General features: G+C 43.6%; 1 protein-coding gene across 6 annotated transcripts in view; it reads left to right on the forward strand.

Annotated features, from left to right (window-relative positions):
* Positions 1-15,984, forward strand: part of CHD9 (chromodomain helicase DNA binding protein 9) — a 214,656-nt gene that overhangs the window by 84,284 nt on the left and 114,388 nt on the right. For all 6 annotated transcript variants that reach the window (XM_019505708.1, XM_019505710.1, XM_019505711.1 and 3 more), the window contains one exon: positions 4,993-5,104. In XM_019505708.1, the coding sequence (XP_019361253.1) occupies positions 4,993-5,104 (112 nt within the window). The remainder of the gene's footprint in view (positions 1-4,992; positions 5,105-15,984) is intronic.

The following is a 15,984-nucleotide window of genomic DNA, read 5'->3' on the forward strand; positions in this document are numbered from 1 at the left end:
AATCACACACACACCCACAGCCCCCCATAAACTCTATATACCCCATTCATACCACACTACAATATACAAAAGTAAAACTATATTTTAAGCTATTATGCAATCACCACTATGTACACTATGCAAACGCATATAAATCAGGACAATTAAAAAAAAAATCAAAATGGTGTATGTTGTAATGGATGTTTGATTTTTTTAGAATATAACTTATGTTTTTTTCTGGTTCCAAGATGGCAACCCCCTTGCCAAAAAGAGTACTTCCAGGGGCAAGAGGAGGGACTTCCAGTGGCAAAAGTCAGGGGTTAGAGGACAGGACTTCCTGTTCCAAGATGGCAACCCCCTTGCCAAAAAGAGTACTTCCAGGGGCAAGAGGAGGGACTTCCAGTGGCAAAAGTCAGGGGTTAGAGGACAGGACTTCCTGTTCCAAGATGGCAACCAGGGAGCAGGGTACCCATCAAGGGGTGGGGCTACCCTTGTGGCCCTCCAGTCGAAATAATTGCCTGCCCTGTGGGGTCTAAAGTTTCCAGCTTATGTGGGATTCAGTATGCTTCCAAACCATGGGCATTCTGGGCAATTTTTCTTTTTAAGCAGAAGAAATCTTAAACATTTCTTTAAGTTCTCAAGTGTAATAAAATGCCAGACAGGAATGAGACTGGTTTTGTGGGTGAAAAATATATGCAATTGTGTAATAAAAGACACACAGGTAGATAAATTAAGGCCACCTCTGACGTTTTCTTCAATTTTGGATACTTAACTTGGCACCATGTATTAATGGAAATATATTTTGTATTAATATAGCAATTGAAAAAATAAAAATATTGTAAATATATTTCTGTTCAGTTTATATTTATTCTTTTCTCTCCTTTTTTGCCATTATTAAAGTACTCCTTTAATACTTATTTTCCATTCAAAAATGATATATAGATGTTTTAAAATCATACCTTTCTGGACAGGTTATGATTTTGGCTTTACTGTTCATTTACCACTTCAAAGAGAAAAAAAAATCATATGATCTCACTTAAAAAGTCTTAGTTACAAATCAACCGTATGCATTAATTTGTTTGGCTTTGTTTTTTGTTTAAGTATTTCAGTGATGGGATCAACAAGTGACAATTACAGATTGACACAGCTTGTTACCTGTACTAATAATACATGGAATTAGATATTTAGTAAATAATAATTTAGATTGAGCACATAAATCGTATGTGGAAAGTCAGTAGACATGTTGGATGCTAGCCGTCCAGCTTGCCATTAAAACATTGATCATACCGGTTAACATTTTGAACTTAGACAATATATCTTAATTCTGCCTTTACTGTGCGGAGTGTGCGATCCATGTTTTGAATCCTAATGGTTCCTTGCTAAGTTATAACTTTTCCTTGGCAACAACCTTTGAAGGTTCACTTACCAGGAATTTTTGCTATTTTCTTCTCTTCTCTCCTTTTTTGGTAGGCTTCCAGATAATTTTAAGCCAGCAAGGTCCTGGGATTCTGCTACGGCAAATTGATTTTATGTAGTTGCATTGTTCAGGGACAATCATAACCCTCTACAGTTTTACGTAGGTGGGGGCTTCTCTTTTGCAGGTATTGATTGCCATTTTCCCTAGCATAGGTCTTACTCTGTCCTACTTCAGCAATATATGGGAACAAGCAAGCTAAACTTTAGGTTAGTTGGCAGGGATGTGGATTTCATTTGAATGGGATTATTGCAAACTGCCATGGTGCCTAGTTTCTCCTGTCCACAGTATTCTAGGGAGGACTGGATCACACCAGAGCTTTTCTTGCTATCTTATACCCTCTTGTATCCAACTTCAACTGGAGCTCTTTATCCAAGTGTTCTCTGCTCTGGTTTTGTAGGTTTCTTTCCCAAGGATAATACCTCTCCTGCCCTCAAGCTGCAAATTAATTCATTAGTTGCCTTCTAGAATATGAGGGAAATCAGTCTATAAGTCCTACTTGGCCAAAAGGAGGGGGTTGAGAATTTAAGAGTAGAGCAGTTTGGCCTTTGGGAATACTGAGGTCTGGCTAATTGTGACATGGTATTCCAGAGCACATGTAATTGCAACCAGGATCATCTCCTGAGCTGAATGTGGAAGGTACAGTATGTAGACTTCTGACTCGGCTTCTATAGTGGACTATACAATTGCCTGTCAAGAATGAAGGGCGGGGGGGAGCTGGGATGGAGTGCCACCACCTAACGCCCCATGCTGCCACTGTTCTGCCTCTTGCAGGGAGTGGGTGGGGGGAAGCAGAGGCCGGCTCCCCCAACCCATCTGGTCTTCGGCGCTGCTTGCAGCACTGGCCTCTGCTCGGCTTCAGAATCATGGCAGCACTCCCCCACACTTGGAGCACTCTGATTGGCTGTTTCTATCAGCCAGTCAGAGCATGAGTAAAGCATCACAGACAGAGACTTAGGCTTTTCTGAAGCCTGTACATCTTTTCTCTTCCTCATAAAGTGACTTGTCTATTAAAAGGGCACTGATGAAAATTGGTGTCAGATGGACATGGTAGAATGAAGCTTTTCTCAAATAATTTAGAATTGCCAGTTAAGAAGAGGCCTGGGAAACATGGTTTACAAAAAAAAAAAAGGCTGAAAGAACCAGTATTGAAAGCACTAGTCAGGAAAAAAAAGCGAGTTGTGGATTTGATAAAGTCTTCAAATACCTGAAGGGTGGTTATATGGAAAATGAAGATAGGTTATTCTCTCTGGCTGCAAGGGTCAGGACAGGGAGCAATGGGATTACATTTCAGCACAGGATATTTAGATTGGATATTAGCAAGAACTTTCTCACTTGGAGGGTGGGTAAGCCTTGGCATAAGCTAGCCAGAGAGTTTGTGGAATCTCCCTCCTTTTAAGTTTTTAAGAGCAAGTTAGACAGTCACTTGACTGAGATGGTTGAGTCAGGATCAGTCCTTCCGAGAGCAGGTGATTGGACTAGATGACCTCCCAAGGTCCCTTCCAGCCCTACTTTACTATGATTCTGAGATTTATGACAGGTCTAGGAACATCTTTAAGATAGGGTCAAATGGGCAACCTCATGAATTTTGCAGTGTACCCTAGAAGGTTTTAAACAGCGACTAAATAGCTTAGATCCTCAGCTGCATGTATAGTTGCTTATTTTTTTTGTAGGTGTGAGCCCTAGTATTTCTGCAGCTGGAGGGGCTTCCCCCCCAAAAAAACTGGTGGGTTAAGTGGCATAAATACTGTAAAAATGAACTTGAAAATGTTTCTTTAAAATTGAGACTATCCATCTTTACCCTGGCACAGAGGAATTTTGCTTGGGAAGTGAAACTTTTTAGTTATGCCACTGGTTTTACCTGGTGGTGGTTGCAGCACACCAATTCAGAACCAACAAGGTAAGCTGAGGCAACTGAAGTGCAGCTAAAGCCAGAAAAGTTAGAGGGGTGTGTTGAACCTGAAAAGGTTGAGAATCACCAGTCTAGGATTTCACTGACACATGTTTAACTAACATGCTTTCAAAGTTTAATATGGACAAGGCATGTTGCCTTTAATATGTAAAATTGTGATTGAATTAAGTGTTGGGCAGAGCTGAGCATTTCAGTTGATCATTCAAGAAGGTGGTTTGCAAATCCAACCCAGTCAAATCTACCTACTTGCAAAAGCCAGATGCATGAGGAAGAGATCTGTTCTCACCAACCAGTCTTGTGCTGGGGCTATTTCTTTTAATTTGCTCAGGTTGGTGGTTTAGGATTTTATTGATTTCATAATTCTATGGATGGTTGGAGGCCTAATGGTTTTGTGTGATCCGCCTGTTTTACTTGGTCCTTTACCTTAGAAAACACAATCAAATTGTGGTGGTGGGGGGGAAGATCCAGTCAGTTTCCCACATTTATTTTTACTCTTCACATATCTAATGTGTCCTATCTTGTTTTGATGTAAAATAATGGTACTAGCAGTGAATAAAGACTAAGGTCCTATCTTTAGTTAAAGCTGTGAAATAGCAGAAGATATTTGTATGCTAAAACAATTATCTCACTGCTGACATAGCATGTAATTATCAAATCTGTATTATGTAAAGTATATATTTAAGGACAGCTCTTTATCCATGATTGTGTTGGATTGATTGTAATCACTCTGTGATTATTCCAATGAGAATACATTTGAAGAGTAGCACTTGTCAGATTTCAGAAATGAAAAATATATAGATATTTTGACACCCTCTGGTTAACAACAAATGAATGATATTATTGATATTGCCACTCTATGTAACCTTTGAATGTAAACTAAGAACTAATTAGTTCTTTTTTTCCATTAGAATTGTAATTTACCCACAATTCGAGTCTTCAGCTTTGTTTATGGATTCTGCCATTGTTGAATAAACACAGACCTCTCTACTTCTTGGATTAGTTTGGTTTTTTTTAATTCCAGAAAATCATATTTTGCAGTTTCCTAATTTTTAGCAAACAGTAATTTATTTGAAGCTGTGAATTTACACATTATAGAAATTGGTTTTATGATATATATTTTGTGTTTACTGTTATACTTTTACTCAGACCTACAGCTTCTGTATTTGAAGTTTCATGCTTCAGATAAAGGGAAATCAGAATTTCTGTGTTGGAGGTGACATATGTTCAATTGTTGCTCTGTACATAGTCAGCTGCTTTTAAGTGTTTAGTTTTTAATTTCCTGGTTGACACAGTGAGGAGTTCGTGAAAGTTAGTAGACATTTGCCCATAGGAAGAAATACAGAGGTTCTCAATAAGATTTCTTGTATTTAATCAGTGCAGATTAAATAGCAAATACTAGCTGTGGAAATGTTTCAAGTCATCTGTCTTACTAAGGGCCCAGTTATGTTCCATTGAAGCTGACTGCAGAATTTCTAAGATGAGACCTAAATCCTTGCTTTCATGTCTGCTATTATGATATTTGTCATAAAGTGAAAAATAAGTCCTTTTTATCTAGGTGATTTTTATCTTGACTGCATAAACTTATGTGCATGGCGTTGATTTTGTTCTTATTTTTGTTTTGCGACAGCAAACTTATTATCACATTGGGTAAAAAACAAAAGAGAAAAAATGAGTCTTCAGATGAACTGTCTGACACCAAACAGACTCCACAGAGGTCATTCAAAGATGAGGACTCACAGGTGAGAATCCAAAATTTTCCTTTTTCCTTTTGAAGGCTTTTCTTCTGTGCTTTAGAGTTGGCCTCAAGAATTATATTCCTTTTTGATATTAGTGAAGGTAGAATTGATTGATGTTGTCAGGGCTGTCCTTTGGGAGGGCGCAAATCAGGGCGACCGTGCTGGGCCCTGCGTTTTGGGGGCCCTGTGGATCTGGGTGGGAGCCAGATGGATCGATTGCAGTCCCGCCCCCCTCAGTGTTAAAGGAGCCTCGCACAGGCTGATTTGCCCTTGGGCCTCGCACCCCATCTCTGGATGTTGTTGAACAAACTGATACTTGTGATGGTGGCTTGTGGTTTCTGTTTTTACATCTAGTATCTCCAGGCAAATGTCTGGAAAGCACATTCAAATGCTTTTCTTTGCCCATACAAGAGAAAAGTTGGTGATTACAGCAGAAAGTGCTGTAATTAATCTGAATTCGGGTGCTGATTATATTTATATTATATTTATAGTAAAACAAATATACCCTTTTTATTTACGAATTTGACTGTTGAACATATTTTTTATTTTGTACTTACCCAATAATATCATTCTAGAATAGGATAATTGTTAAAATCACCATGAAATTACTCATTTTGCAAACAATGTTTCATCTTAAAAATTACAAAGATGCAGAGTAACCTTCCTCGAGAAGCATAATACTTAAATTTAAAACCCAAGAGTGCATAATTTAATGCTTTGAGGAATGAAAGTCAGGATTTCTGGAGGCTTCATTCCTAATTGACATTGGCTTGCAGTTTCTAGGCAAATCACTTGATTTTTATAAGATTGTTTTGAGGAACACAACTATAGTTTCATTGTTAGTAAGGCTAGGAATACTTCTGAAGATGAAATACTCAGTTTTGGGGATGTCATGCCTGATGTTTTAATAGCAGTACCTTTTCCCAGTTAGAGAATTATCAGATGAAATCTTATTTCCTTGGTAAATGCCTAGCTGTATATGGAAATATGCTGAATTCAATTAAGTTTTGTCAAGAGAAGTTTCTTAAGTCTATTGTTGAATATGGCATTGAGAGGTAAACCGACTTGCACCATATCCCCCTATCACTGGTGAGTGCCCTTAATCGCCATACTACAGACTATTCTGAACTGGGGTCTCTTTCAGTCTCTCCTAATGAAGCTGGTCCACTTTGTATAAGTAATTTTCATTGGAGCAGGAATATGAATATGATTGGTGAATACTGTAACCACTGGGCATAGAGTCCATCTTTTTTCTTGTCTTTCTGTCTGACTTGTCCTTCATTGTTCTGATTTGTGTGTGGGTGTATTTTAAAAATATTAATTAGGCCATACCTGCACGGGAAACTTAACATCCCTGACATCAGCACCTTTCAAGGATGCTGTGATGCTCCAGCGAGGCTGTCTTCTTAACTCGAAGCAGTGCAGCTGCAACTGCACAGCATTTTAGGCAGGTTGTTTAGCATTAGTGAATTGCAGGGCCAGTTAGGTCACCCAGGGTGCTGCATAGAATCGGCTGCATTACTTCCAGTTTAGGAGGCATCCTGCCAGGAGTTGCACAGCATGCTTGAAGGGTACCCATGGTGGGGATGGAAAGCTTGCCAAGTAGACATGGCTATGCAAGGGTGCATCCAGGCTGGTGTAGTTGTGCAATCACACTCCCCTTCTAGTGTATAGTTTACATCCCAGCTCCTCTGGTTGCCCAGTGCCCCAGACACCTGAATCCCCTGTGGAATCCAGGTGGGAACTAAGCTCACACTGTACCACAGCAACAGAACCCAGGGACTACTTTTGAGTTCCCAAAAATAGGTAAGAATCCTTTCCCCACTCCTGGCACTCAGCAGAACCTCCCCTCTCATTCCTCATCTCCAGCATTCCCTCTCAACTAATTATGCCTCTGAGTGGCCACTGCCAGAGTGCTGAGCTCAGCTAGTACAGTGATAGGTGGCTCCCCGCACTTCCTGCACCTGTTCCTTGCCCAGTCCTCCTAGATGTCTCCTGCTGACTGGGAATAGGTGCAGGAAGGGGGTATCCAGCCTTCAGCAGGCCACTGTCTCCAGCTAAACCCAAGCCTACCATTCCTTGCAGTTGCTCCCTGTACTTGCAAGTTAGCCAGGGACAGTGGTAAGAGCAGACAAGTGTGTCCTGTCCCCCTGCCTCTTCTCCTCCCCCCACCCCCCTGTTCTGTGCTCAAAGGTAGAATTTGTGCCCTAGGCAAACCCTGCCAGAGGGGGTATTCGGAAGAGAGGGAAGAGGAAGTTACAGTGAGTGCCAGAAGGGAGGGTGTGCCAAGAGGAGGGAAAAGGGGGATATTCTTAGTTGCTTTTGGGACTCAAAAATGTCCCTGGCTGCTGCCACAGTGCAGTCTTCCTGCCCTGAGGAGAGGGGAGATGCACTGCAAGCTGGGGTGAAGGATTTGCAGCCACCCCTGCAGTCTTGATTGCAGCTTCTGCTCTCTCCCTGCTCTTCTTCCTTTTTTTTTTCCAAAGACCTCCATTCACCTATATGGCCATGCATAGCTAACTAGTTAGGATGCTCACCTGAGAGTGTCTGGTTCAGTTTTCTACTCCAAGCTGGCTGAAGAGGGATGATTTGAACATGGGTCTTCCATATCCCAGATGAGCAGTCTAACCACAAGACTATTGGCTACTCTGGAGCACGTGCATGTCTCTGCTTTTCCACTCTTCGGTTTGTTCTAAGGCAGATGGGGAAGAGGTTCCAAAATCTCAAAAAACTTTATCAGGCAGGAAAACTGCTTCTTGCTTTGCTCTTATAAAATGGCTGTAAAGGGAAACATTGTGTTTATTGAAGCCTTGTGAGTATGATCTAGGTTAGATATTTCCAAACTGTAGAAAGCAACAATTACAGTGAGGATTGTGTATTACAGAGGCTGGACTCTACTGCATCTCAGCTGTTCAGTGGTCACTGTCCCTTTGCCAACTTCACCACAGGTTAGCTCTTATTTGCACTGTAAAAGTGCACAAAGGGGCAATGATGCTATAAGTTCAGTAAAGCCTTGTCCTCTGTTTAATTACATTTGCCGGTAACCTGTTCCCTATGTTAAGGGCAGAAATCACTTAATAGGGGAAGATACTTTAGCTGCTCTGTGGTAACTCTGCTTACATCCATAGTTGCCCTGCTGTGAGCTGAACCAAAGCAGTTTGAAACAGGGTTAAATTGTGTTGGTTAACCTTTTACTTTGCTAATGTGGGGATAATTGCCATGGAGCAGTTGAAGCATGGTAAGATCCTGCTCCCTGTTAATTGCAGGCTCATGATTAACAGTGCCTGTGTTACACCACATTTCCTGACTGTAAATGGAGTTGTGACTGGAAAAAAAAAGTTTGGAAACGAGTGATCTAGGGCAGAGTCAACCACCTATGGCCCACAGAGCCATTTTATCTGGCCCACCAGAGCTGGGGCAGCTTTTGCAACATTTTTTGTCATGGCCACACAGTGGAGAAAATTGGCATCAGCAGCTGGGTCAGAAGCACCTTCCTGCTTGGGCTTAGGGTTGTTTCATTGTGCCACCCACAAGATGCTGCTGGCCACTAATCAAGGGTCTGTTGGAAGTCAGGTTGAGACAAATCCTCAGAATTCTAAATCACACAGCTATGAGTGACAGCTTGACAGGAGGGAAAAATCATACAAAAATAATTGTGCCCCAAATTGTTCAAATTTGAACACAGTATTTGCTCATGGTAAGGTACTGATCCCAGAGATTTTATCTGCGAAAGACAATTTTGCCAGTTTAATTGCAGCTGTGTTGGGTTTTTTTTAACCCACTTAATAATCATCTGCATCATCTAGCTCAATGCCTCAGGATAGCTGGTCACTACCACCCAGGAAAAAACGGAACTCCTAAACGACTACTTTGCCTCAGTCTTTCACAAGATCAAGGAGAGCAACATGCTAGGTAGGGCACAAAATGAGCAGGACGGGATTGACACCGTTCCCACCATTACCATAGAACTGGTGTATGATCAATTAAAAAAATTAGACATATATAAATCAGCAGGACTGGATGAACTCCACACAAGAGCGCTGCAAGTGTTGGCTGAAGTGATCGTAAAGCCCCTGGCAAAGGTCTTTCAAAAATCTTGGGCCTCTGGAGAAATCCCAAAGGATTGGAAGAGGGCCAGTGTTATGCCCATCTTCAAGAAGGAGAAGCATGAAAACCCAGGAAACTACAGGCCAATTAGCTTAACTTCTATTCCAGGGAAAATCCTAGAAACAATCAAACAGGCTATAAGTGACAAACTTACAGAAGGCATGATACTGAATGACAGCCATCATGGTTTCATCATGGGCAGGTCTTGTCTGACAAACCTAATTTCTTTCTGTGATCAGGTGACTTGTCACCTGGACAAAAGACAAGCAGTTGTCATCATATACCTTGACTTCCAGAAAACCTTTGACCTGGTATCCCATGAGGTACTGATCAGAAAACTGGAAGATATCAGGCGGGCTCAACTGTGGGACCATCAAGTGGGTGTGAAACTGGTTGTGGGGTAGGATGCAGAGAGTCCAGTTAAATGGATCAGTGTTGGCCTGGTGAGATGTGGGCAGCGGCATACCCCATGGTGGGTCAGTACTTGGCCCAGTGCTGTTCAATATCTTCATCAATGACCTGGATTAGGGGTAAAAAGCCCATTGGCCAAGCTTTCGGACGACATCAAGATAAGGGGTTGTGCAGACGCACCCACAGAGGCTACAGATGCAAGCAGACCTAGATAGGCCGGCATGCTGGGCAGAACGGAGCCAGATGAGATTCAATATAGAGAAATGCAAAGTGATGAATCTGGGAAGGAAGAACTCCCGGAACACCTACAGGGTGGGCATTGCTAACCTGACCAGCACTACAAATGAAAGCAATCTGGGGGTAACAATAGACCCCAGCATGAATATGAGCCGTCAATGCGACACAGTAGCCCCTAGGGCCAGTAAAACTCTGGCATGCATCAATTGATGCATTTCCAGTAAAACCAAAGAAGTGATTCTCTCGCTTACTCAACATTAGTGCAGCCATAGCTGGAGTATTGCATCCAGTTCTGAGTGCCGCATTTCAACAAGGACATGCTAAAGCTCAAGAGGGTCCAGAGAAGAGCCACCTGTACGATTGGAAACTTGCATGGGAAGCCATACGAGGAGAGGCTGAGGGATCTTGAGCTCTTCAGCCTAAAGAAAATGCTGAGAGGGGACCTGATCATGGCTTACCACTATATCAGAGGCGTACATCAGGGGCTCAGTGAACATCTAGAAACAACGGCCACAAACTCTTGGAAGATAGTTTCAGGCTGAACATTAGAAAAAATTTCTTCACAACTAGGGTGTTCAGACTATGGAACAAGCTCCCCCCAGAGGTGGTGCAATCATTTACCCCAGGGGTCTTCAAGAGAAGACTGGACAGTCACCTGGTTGGGGTCGTCTGACCCCAGATGTCTTTCCTGCTCATGAAGGGGGCTGGACCCGATGATCCTGCAGGGTCCCTTTCAGCCCTATGATTGTATGAATAAAACTGGTACAGATTTTCTTGTGAACTTCCTCTTGATTGTAAATAAGCCAGATTTCATAGTAGCTTGGACTGGGTTTAAGCTAAACAGAAATAACCACTCTTAATTAAGTGTGTCCACACAAGAAGTTATAGAAGTTTTAATTTAAATCGGATTAAAGGCAAGATTTTTAAAACTCTAATTAAAAAAACAGGGATGTTAAAAACAATATAATTTTTGCTTGAAACAACAAATGTAGTAATATTAGGTAGAGGTGCGCCGATACATCAGTCTGATTGATACTGATATAAAGAAAAGTGTCTATATCGGATGTCGGCCCAAGGTGGCTGATAATTTGGTTGATAATTTGGCTGATAAATGCCCGTGTTGTGCACAGCTGCAGAGCAGCACGGAGCAGAGCTGGCAGTGTGGAGAGCTGCCTCCAGTTGATAAGTCGGAAGGGGAGAGGGGAGGGAAGGCATGTGGGGGGAGGAGATCAGTGCCTCCCACGGTGAGGGAGGGAGCAGGGGCAGGCGCTGCCCAGACTGGGTGGGTGAGGGCATGGGGCGGAGGCACGGCTCATGGGGTAGGATTGGCTCCCACTGCTGTTTGCCCCCGGGGGGGAAGGGCGTGTGCCCCCCAGATCTATGTGGCATGGGGTGGAGCCAGAGCTGGGCTGCGCGGGGCCCTTCTCACTGAGGCTGGGCTCAGAGAAGGCTCCAGTGGTGCTGGGAGGAGGCTGCAGCCACCCCAGATTTTGCCACAGCTCTGCTCCCAGCCCTGTGCCACCATCCAGCATAGCCATAGCTGAATGCCCCACCTCCACCCAAGTGCCAGGAAAAGCTACAGCTGTGCAGCAGCGTGGAGCTGGAAGGGGAGCTGCAGTAAAATTTAGGGTGGCTGCAGCCATCTCCCAGTGCTGCTGGAATCCGCTTCAAGCCCAGCCCCTGGTGAGAAGCGCCCCACGCAGCCTGGCTCTGGTTCCACCCTGCAACTGCAGCCCATCCTGCCCCGCACAGATCCGGGGGCACATGCCCCTCCCCTCCCCACTCTCTTGGGGTGCAAGCAGTGGTGGGAGCCACCCCCTCTACCCACTAGCCATACCTCTATCCTGTGCCCTCTCCCTGCCCTGGCTGGGCAGTGTCGGCCCCTGCCCCCTTCCTCACTGTGGGGGATGAGGATCTGACTCCTCACATCCCTCCCCTCTCCCTTCTACCACAACGGACTTACCAGCTGACAGACTTACCAGCTGACGGCAGCTGTATCGGATTGGTATCAGCCGATATGCCTCCTTAAATACCAGCTGTTGGTATTGGCACCCAAAATCTCTATCAGTACATCCCTAATATTAGGGTGACTGATCCTTAGCTTGATAGCAATTTTCACAGACTAATGTTACTAAAAAGAAAAATAGTCACCTTTTTATACAGTATGGCATGCATTTAATTGTTTGATAATCTATTTTATGTTCAAACAAATATTGCTATTGCGTGTATTGTTAATTCGTTACTAACTTCAGATGTTTTAATATTCCAAGCAGTGCTGTGATCAACAATTTTTAAGTGGACAGCTCTTTAATTACTTTAAATTATATTTTTGTCAGTGTATTGTAATACAGTAAATGTTGTCACAGACAGAATGTTCAATGTTTATGTGTATATATGAAGTAACCTCAAAAATTCTGTGAGAGAAGATCGTTGGATTTCAAGAATGGATCCTCTGCTTGCTTGAAGACTTGTGGCAGAACCAGAATAAATTTGTCAGATGCAAAGAGGTCATTATTCTTTTCTCTACTTGTAAATTGTCTGCCAGTTTAGTTTTTCCTCATCTATAGACAGACTTTTTCCAGATCTTCCTGCTTCAGATAATTGAAAGTTGCTGAACTGTGTGACTAGGCTGAGGTTTTTTTCTTCTGAAGACTTCCCAGCTGGGATTTGCTTCTTTTCATTGAAATGCTTCGAGGCCAGAAGTTGCATAAGAATGGCAGGTAAGCCATTGAAGGGAAGACTTCTCTCAGTCAAGAATAGTACCTGCTTGGGCTCAGAGATCCAGGTAATACTGCATGAGAATCAGGTAATTCCAGACTTTTCTCTGAAGAAAATAAGCTAGAAAGGGGTTAAACTGCTTGGGACAATTGGGCATTAAATGTATGCCATACTGTGTGACAAGAGCCCCCTCATTCTCTCCCTGGTTTTTCTTCTGATTGTGATCTCCTGTTTCTGCCACTTAAACCATTGTTTATATTGTAGTTTGGACCGGAATCCAGTGTGGTATTGGGGCTATGCGAGTCCATTTACCCCTCCTTGCCTGCAAGCAATCTGTCCCTCCCTATTTGGTTTGCACTAATCCCTTCCAAACTTTTGTTTGCTTTTTCCCTCTCCTTGGCTATGCTTACTGCTACATATAAACAAGTTAAACATTAAGAGTGGTGACAGCTTCATTTGAAAATAAAACAGTCTTATTTTTTGGTTGTTTTCAGCAGTGGGTTTATATGCTGATGTAATTATGCTTAGTGGACCCCATAAAGCAAAAATGCTCTAATTTAATAGTTAGGAAAGGGCAGAAAAATTCTTTACCTCTGAAGTTCCCCCCAGATAGAAATCTTTCTGCTCCCTAAAGAAAGGAATGTGGTGAAAAAATACTTAACCCAAAATGAATATCACTTGATAAGAGGGAATCACTTGCCATGTATGAGTATTTTGTGAAAACAATAAGAACAAAATGACATTTTGTTTCTACAGCTTTCACCAGGTTTCATTGAAAAGCTGTTTGCTTAGACCCTTTGTAATAGTTGGACAAAAATACTTAATGGACACATTCCTGGATACCTTGAAATTCTGAAATCGGAAAAATAATAAATGAAATCAATGAATAAGATTGCATCACAAAATGAAAAAGTATATCCATAGGTAGATTATTTTTTCATGACTTAATTGCTTTATCAGAAAATAGCCATAATAGTTGATCCTTTAGCATTTTGCAAATATACTTATGATCTTGAAATACTTGACTAACAACCAAATAGTTTTGATTTCCCAGAATGGCCTCCTATGGATCTAGTCAAAATCCTATCAGTGATTTGTCTCTGATAATCTTACTAATGCAATGTCTGAGTCCTTTACCTTTGGAAAGATGAACATAATGCAAATTCTTTTATTTTGTAGTTGTTTACTGTAATTGATATCTCTTTATTTTGAAATTTTGTTGCAACTACTGTTTATTAGTGAGTTGGAGTAGAATTCTGTTTCTGGCAGTTTTCTAGCCGTCTGTGTTACTGTTTTTGGCCCTCACAATATTCTGGCTGCATAAGCTGTATATCTGAACCTAAGTGCTAGAGAAGATAGAGGGATTGGGGAATTTAGCCCCAGTGGTGGTTAGGACGCTTGCCCTTGAAGCTGGAGAGCTGGGTTCCAGAGCCCCATAGCCCAGTGAGGTTTGAATTCCTCTGACTTCCCAGCATAGTGGTCTAACCATTATGTCACTGGTCAGGTATCATCCAGACCTCTCTGGTGCTCCTTTTATCCAGTGCCCCTTGTATTTAATAGTCACTGAATAAAATGCATGAAGGAGAGTGGAGTGTGGAAATTTCTGCCCCATTGAGAGCAGGGAGCCAGGCTAGAAACCAAGATCTGCTCCCTTCCAGTGCAGCAGTCAGTTCACCAAGCCATAAACCCTCTCTCATTGTATTTCCCTTGGCCCCACATACATGGCTGCCCAGCTTCGAAAGGAGCTAGTACATGTCCACAGGGGTATGTGTATGTACTTATGACTCTGTAGCCAGTACATAACCTACCTGAGTATGCTTAGTCTGTGTGCACACTTACATGCATACATTGCAAGAGAAATGGAATCACTACCTGCATTTAAGTGGCATTTTGGGCATTGATGCAGCTAAAGCTGCTATTTAAATGCACAAAGGGAAATAGTGTTCTGTCCTTGGTGTTCTGTCACTATCCATTCTCTCCCTGAGTTTTCATGGGACTTTTCTTAAATGCTGGAATGGCTTTTGTTTTGTTTTAAATCTTGTTTGAATCAGTTCATGTATTTTGGTTCCGAGCAGATTTCTCTACTAGAAGTACTTGTTTTTTGTTTTGTTTTTTGCTGGTTAGTACATTTTCTAATGTGTTTGTGCTTTTAAAGTATGAGCTATAGCTCATTAGTTTGTATCATAATTATATATACACATACTTCTCAATCTGTGTACAGGTACTCCTCACTCAACGTTGTCCTGGTTAAAGTTGGTTTGTTATTACGTCGTTGATCTATTGGAGAACATGCTTGTTTAAAGTTGTGCAATGTCTCGTTATAATGTTGTTTGGCCACCACCTGCTGTTGAGACAGGCGGTGAGACAGGGAGTGCCTCATGCATGTATATATATGCATGTGGCCCCACGCAGCCTGCAGAGCAGTTCCAGCAGGTAAATAGGGGGAGAGAGGGGGATTGAGGCCCCTGTAGGGAGGGAGGTGGGCAGGGCTGGGGCTGCTGCCCAGCTGGGTGGGGCTTAGGGCCTGGAGCCACAGTGTGCAGCTGCAGGGCCCAGCACAGAGCAAGATGGGCCACAGGTGGCTTGTCAGGGGAAGGGCCAGCTCCCCATTGCCATGCACACTCTGGGTACAGGGGTGACCATGCCCTCCAGATCTGTACCTGGGGCAGCCACAGGCTGCGGGCTTGGGCTCCCATCCTGCTTCACTCCACTGGGACCTCTGCAGCCCTGTGGGCACAACCTGCTACAGCTGGGGACAGTGGGGCTGTGCAGGGATCTCCTTGCTGCTGCCCTGATGACGTGCCTCGTGCTTGTGCCACCACTTTGAGAGGCATAGCTCTGCGTGCAGGAGGCATGTCGCTAGGGCAGCAGGGCTGGGGATGGGAGCTCTCAGCAGTGAGGAGATCCCTGCACTGGCTCCACTGTTCCCAACTGCACTGGGTCCTGCCCAGAGGGCTGCAGAGGTCCCAGGGCAGGGGGAAGCAGGGCAGGAGTCCATGGCCACAGGCTGTACCTGACCCAGGTACAGATCTGGAAGGCACAAGTTCCTCCCTTCCCCCCGGGAGTGTGCACGGCAGCAGGAAGCTGGTCCTCCCCTGGACAAGACACCCATGGCCCATCCTGCTCTCCACTGGGGCCCTGCAGCCGCACATTGTGGCCCCAGGTTCCAAGCCCCATCCAACTGAGCAGCAGCCTTAGCCTTGCCCAACTCCCTCCCTACAGGGGCCTCAATCCCCCTTTCCTCCTACACTTACCTACAGGAGTGCACATGGCAGCAGGGAACTGCCTCGCCCAAGGCTGCAGTATGGGGGCTGAGGGCTGTGGACCCAGGTATATGATGTCTTTTTTCTGGGGAAAAATTTCCCTTGAAACTAACCCCTGCTCCTGCCCCCCCCCCCCCCCCCCCCCCC

This window comes from Gavialis gangeticus, unplaced genomic scaffold, assembly GCF_001723915.1.
Source record: "Gavialis gangeticus isolate Ggan-Ray unplaced genomic scaffold, GavGan_comp1, whole genome shotgun sequence".
Lineage (NCBI taxonomy): Eukaryota > Metazoa > Chordata > Crocodylia > Gavialidae > Gavialis > Gavialis gangeticus.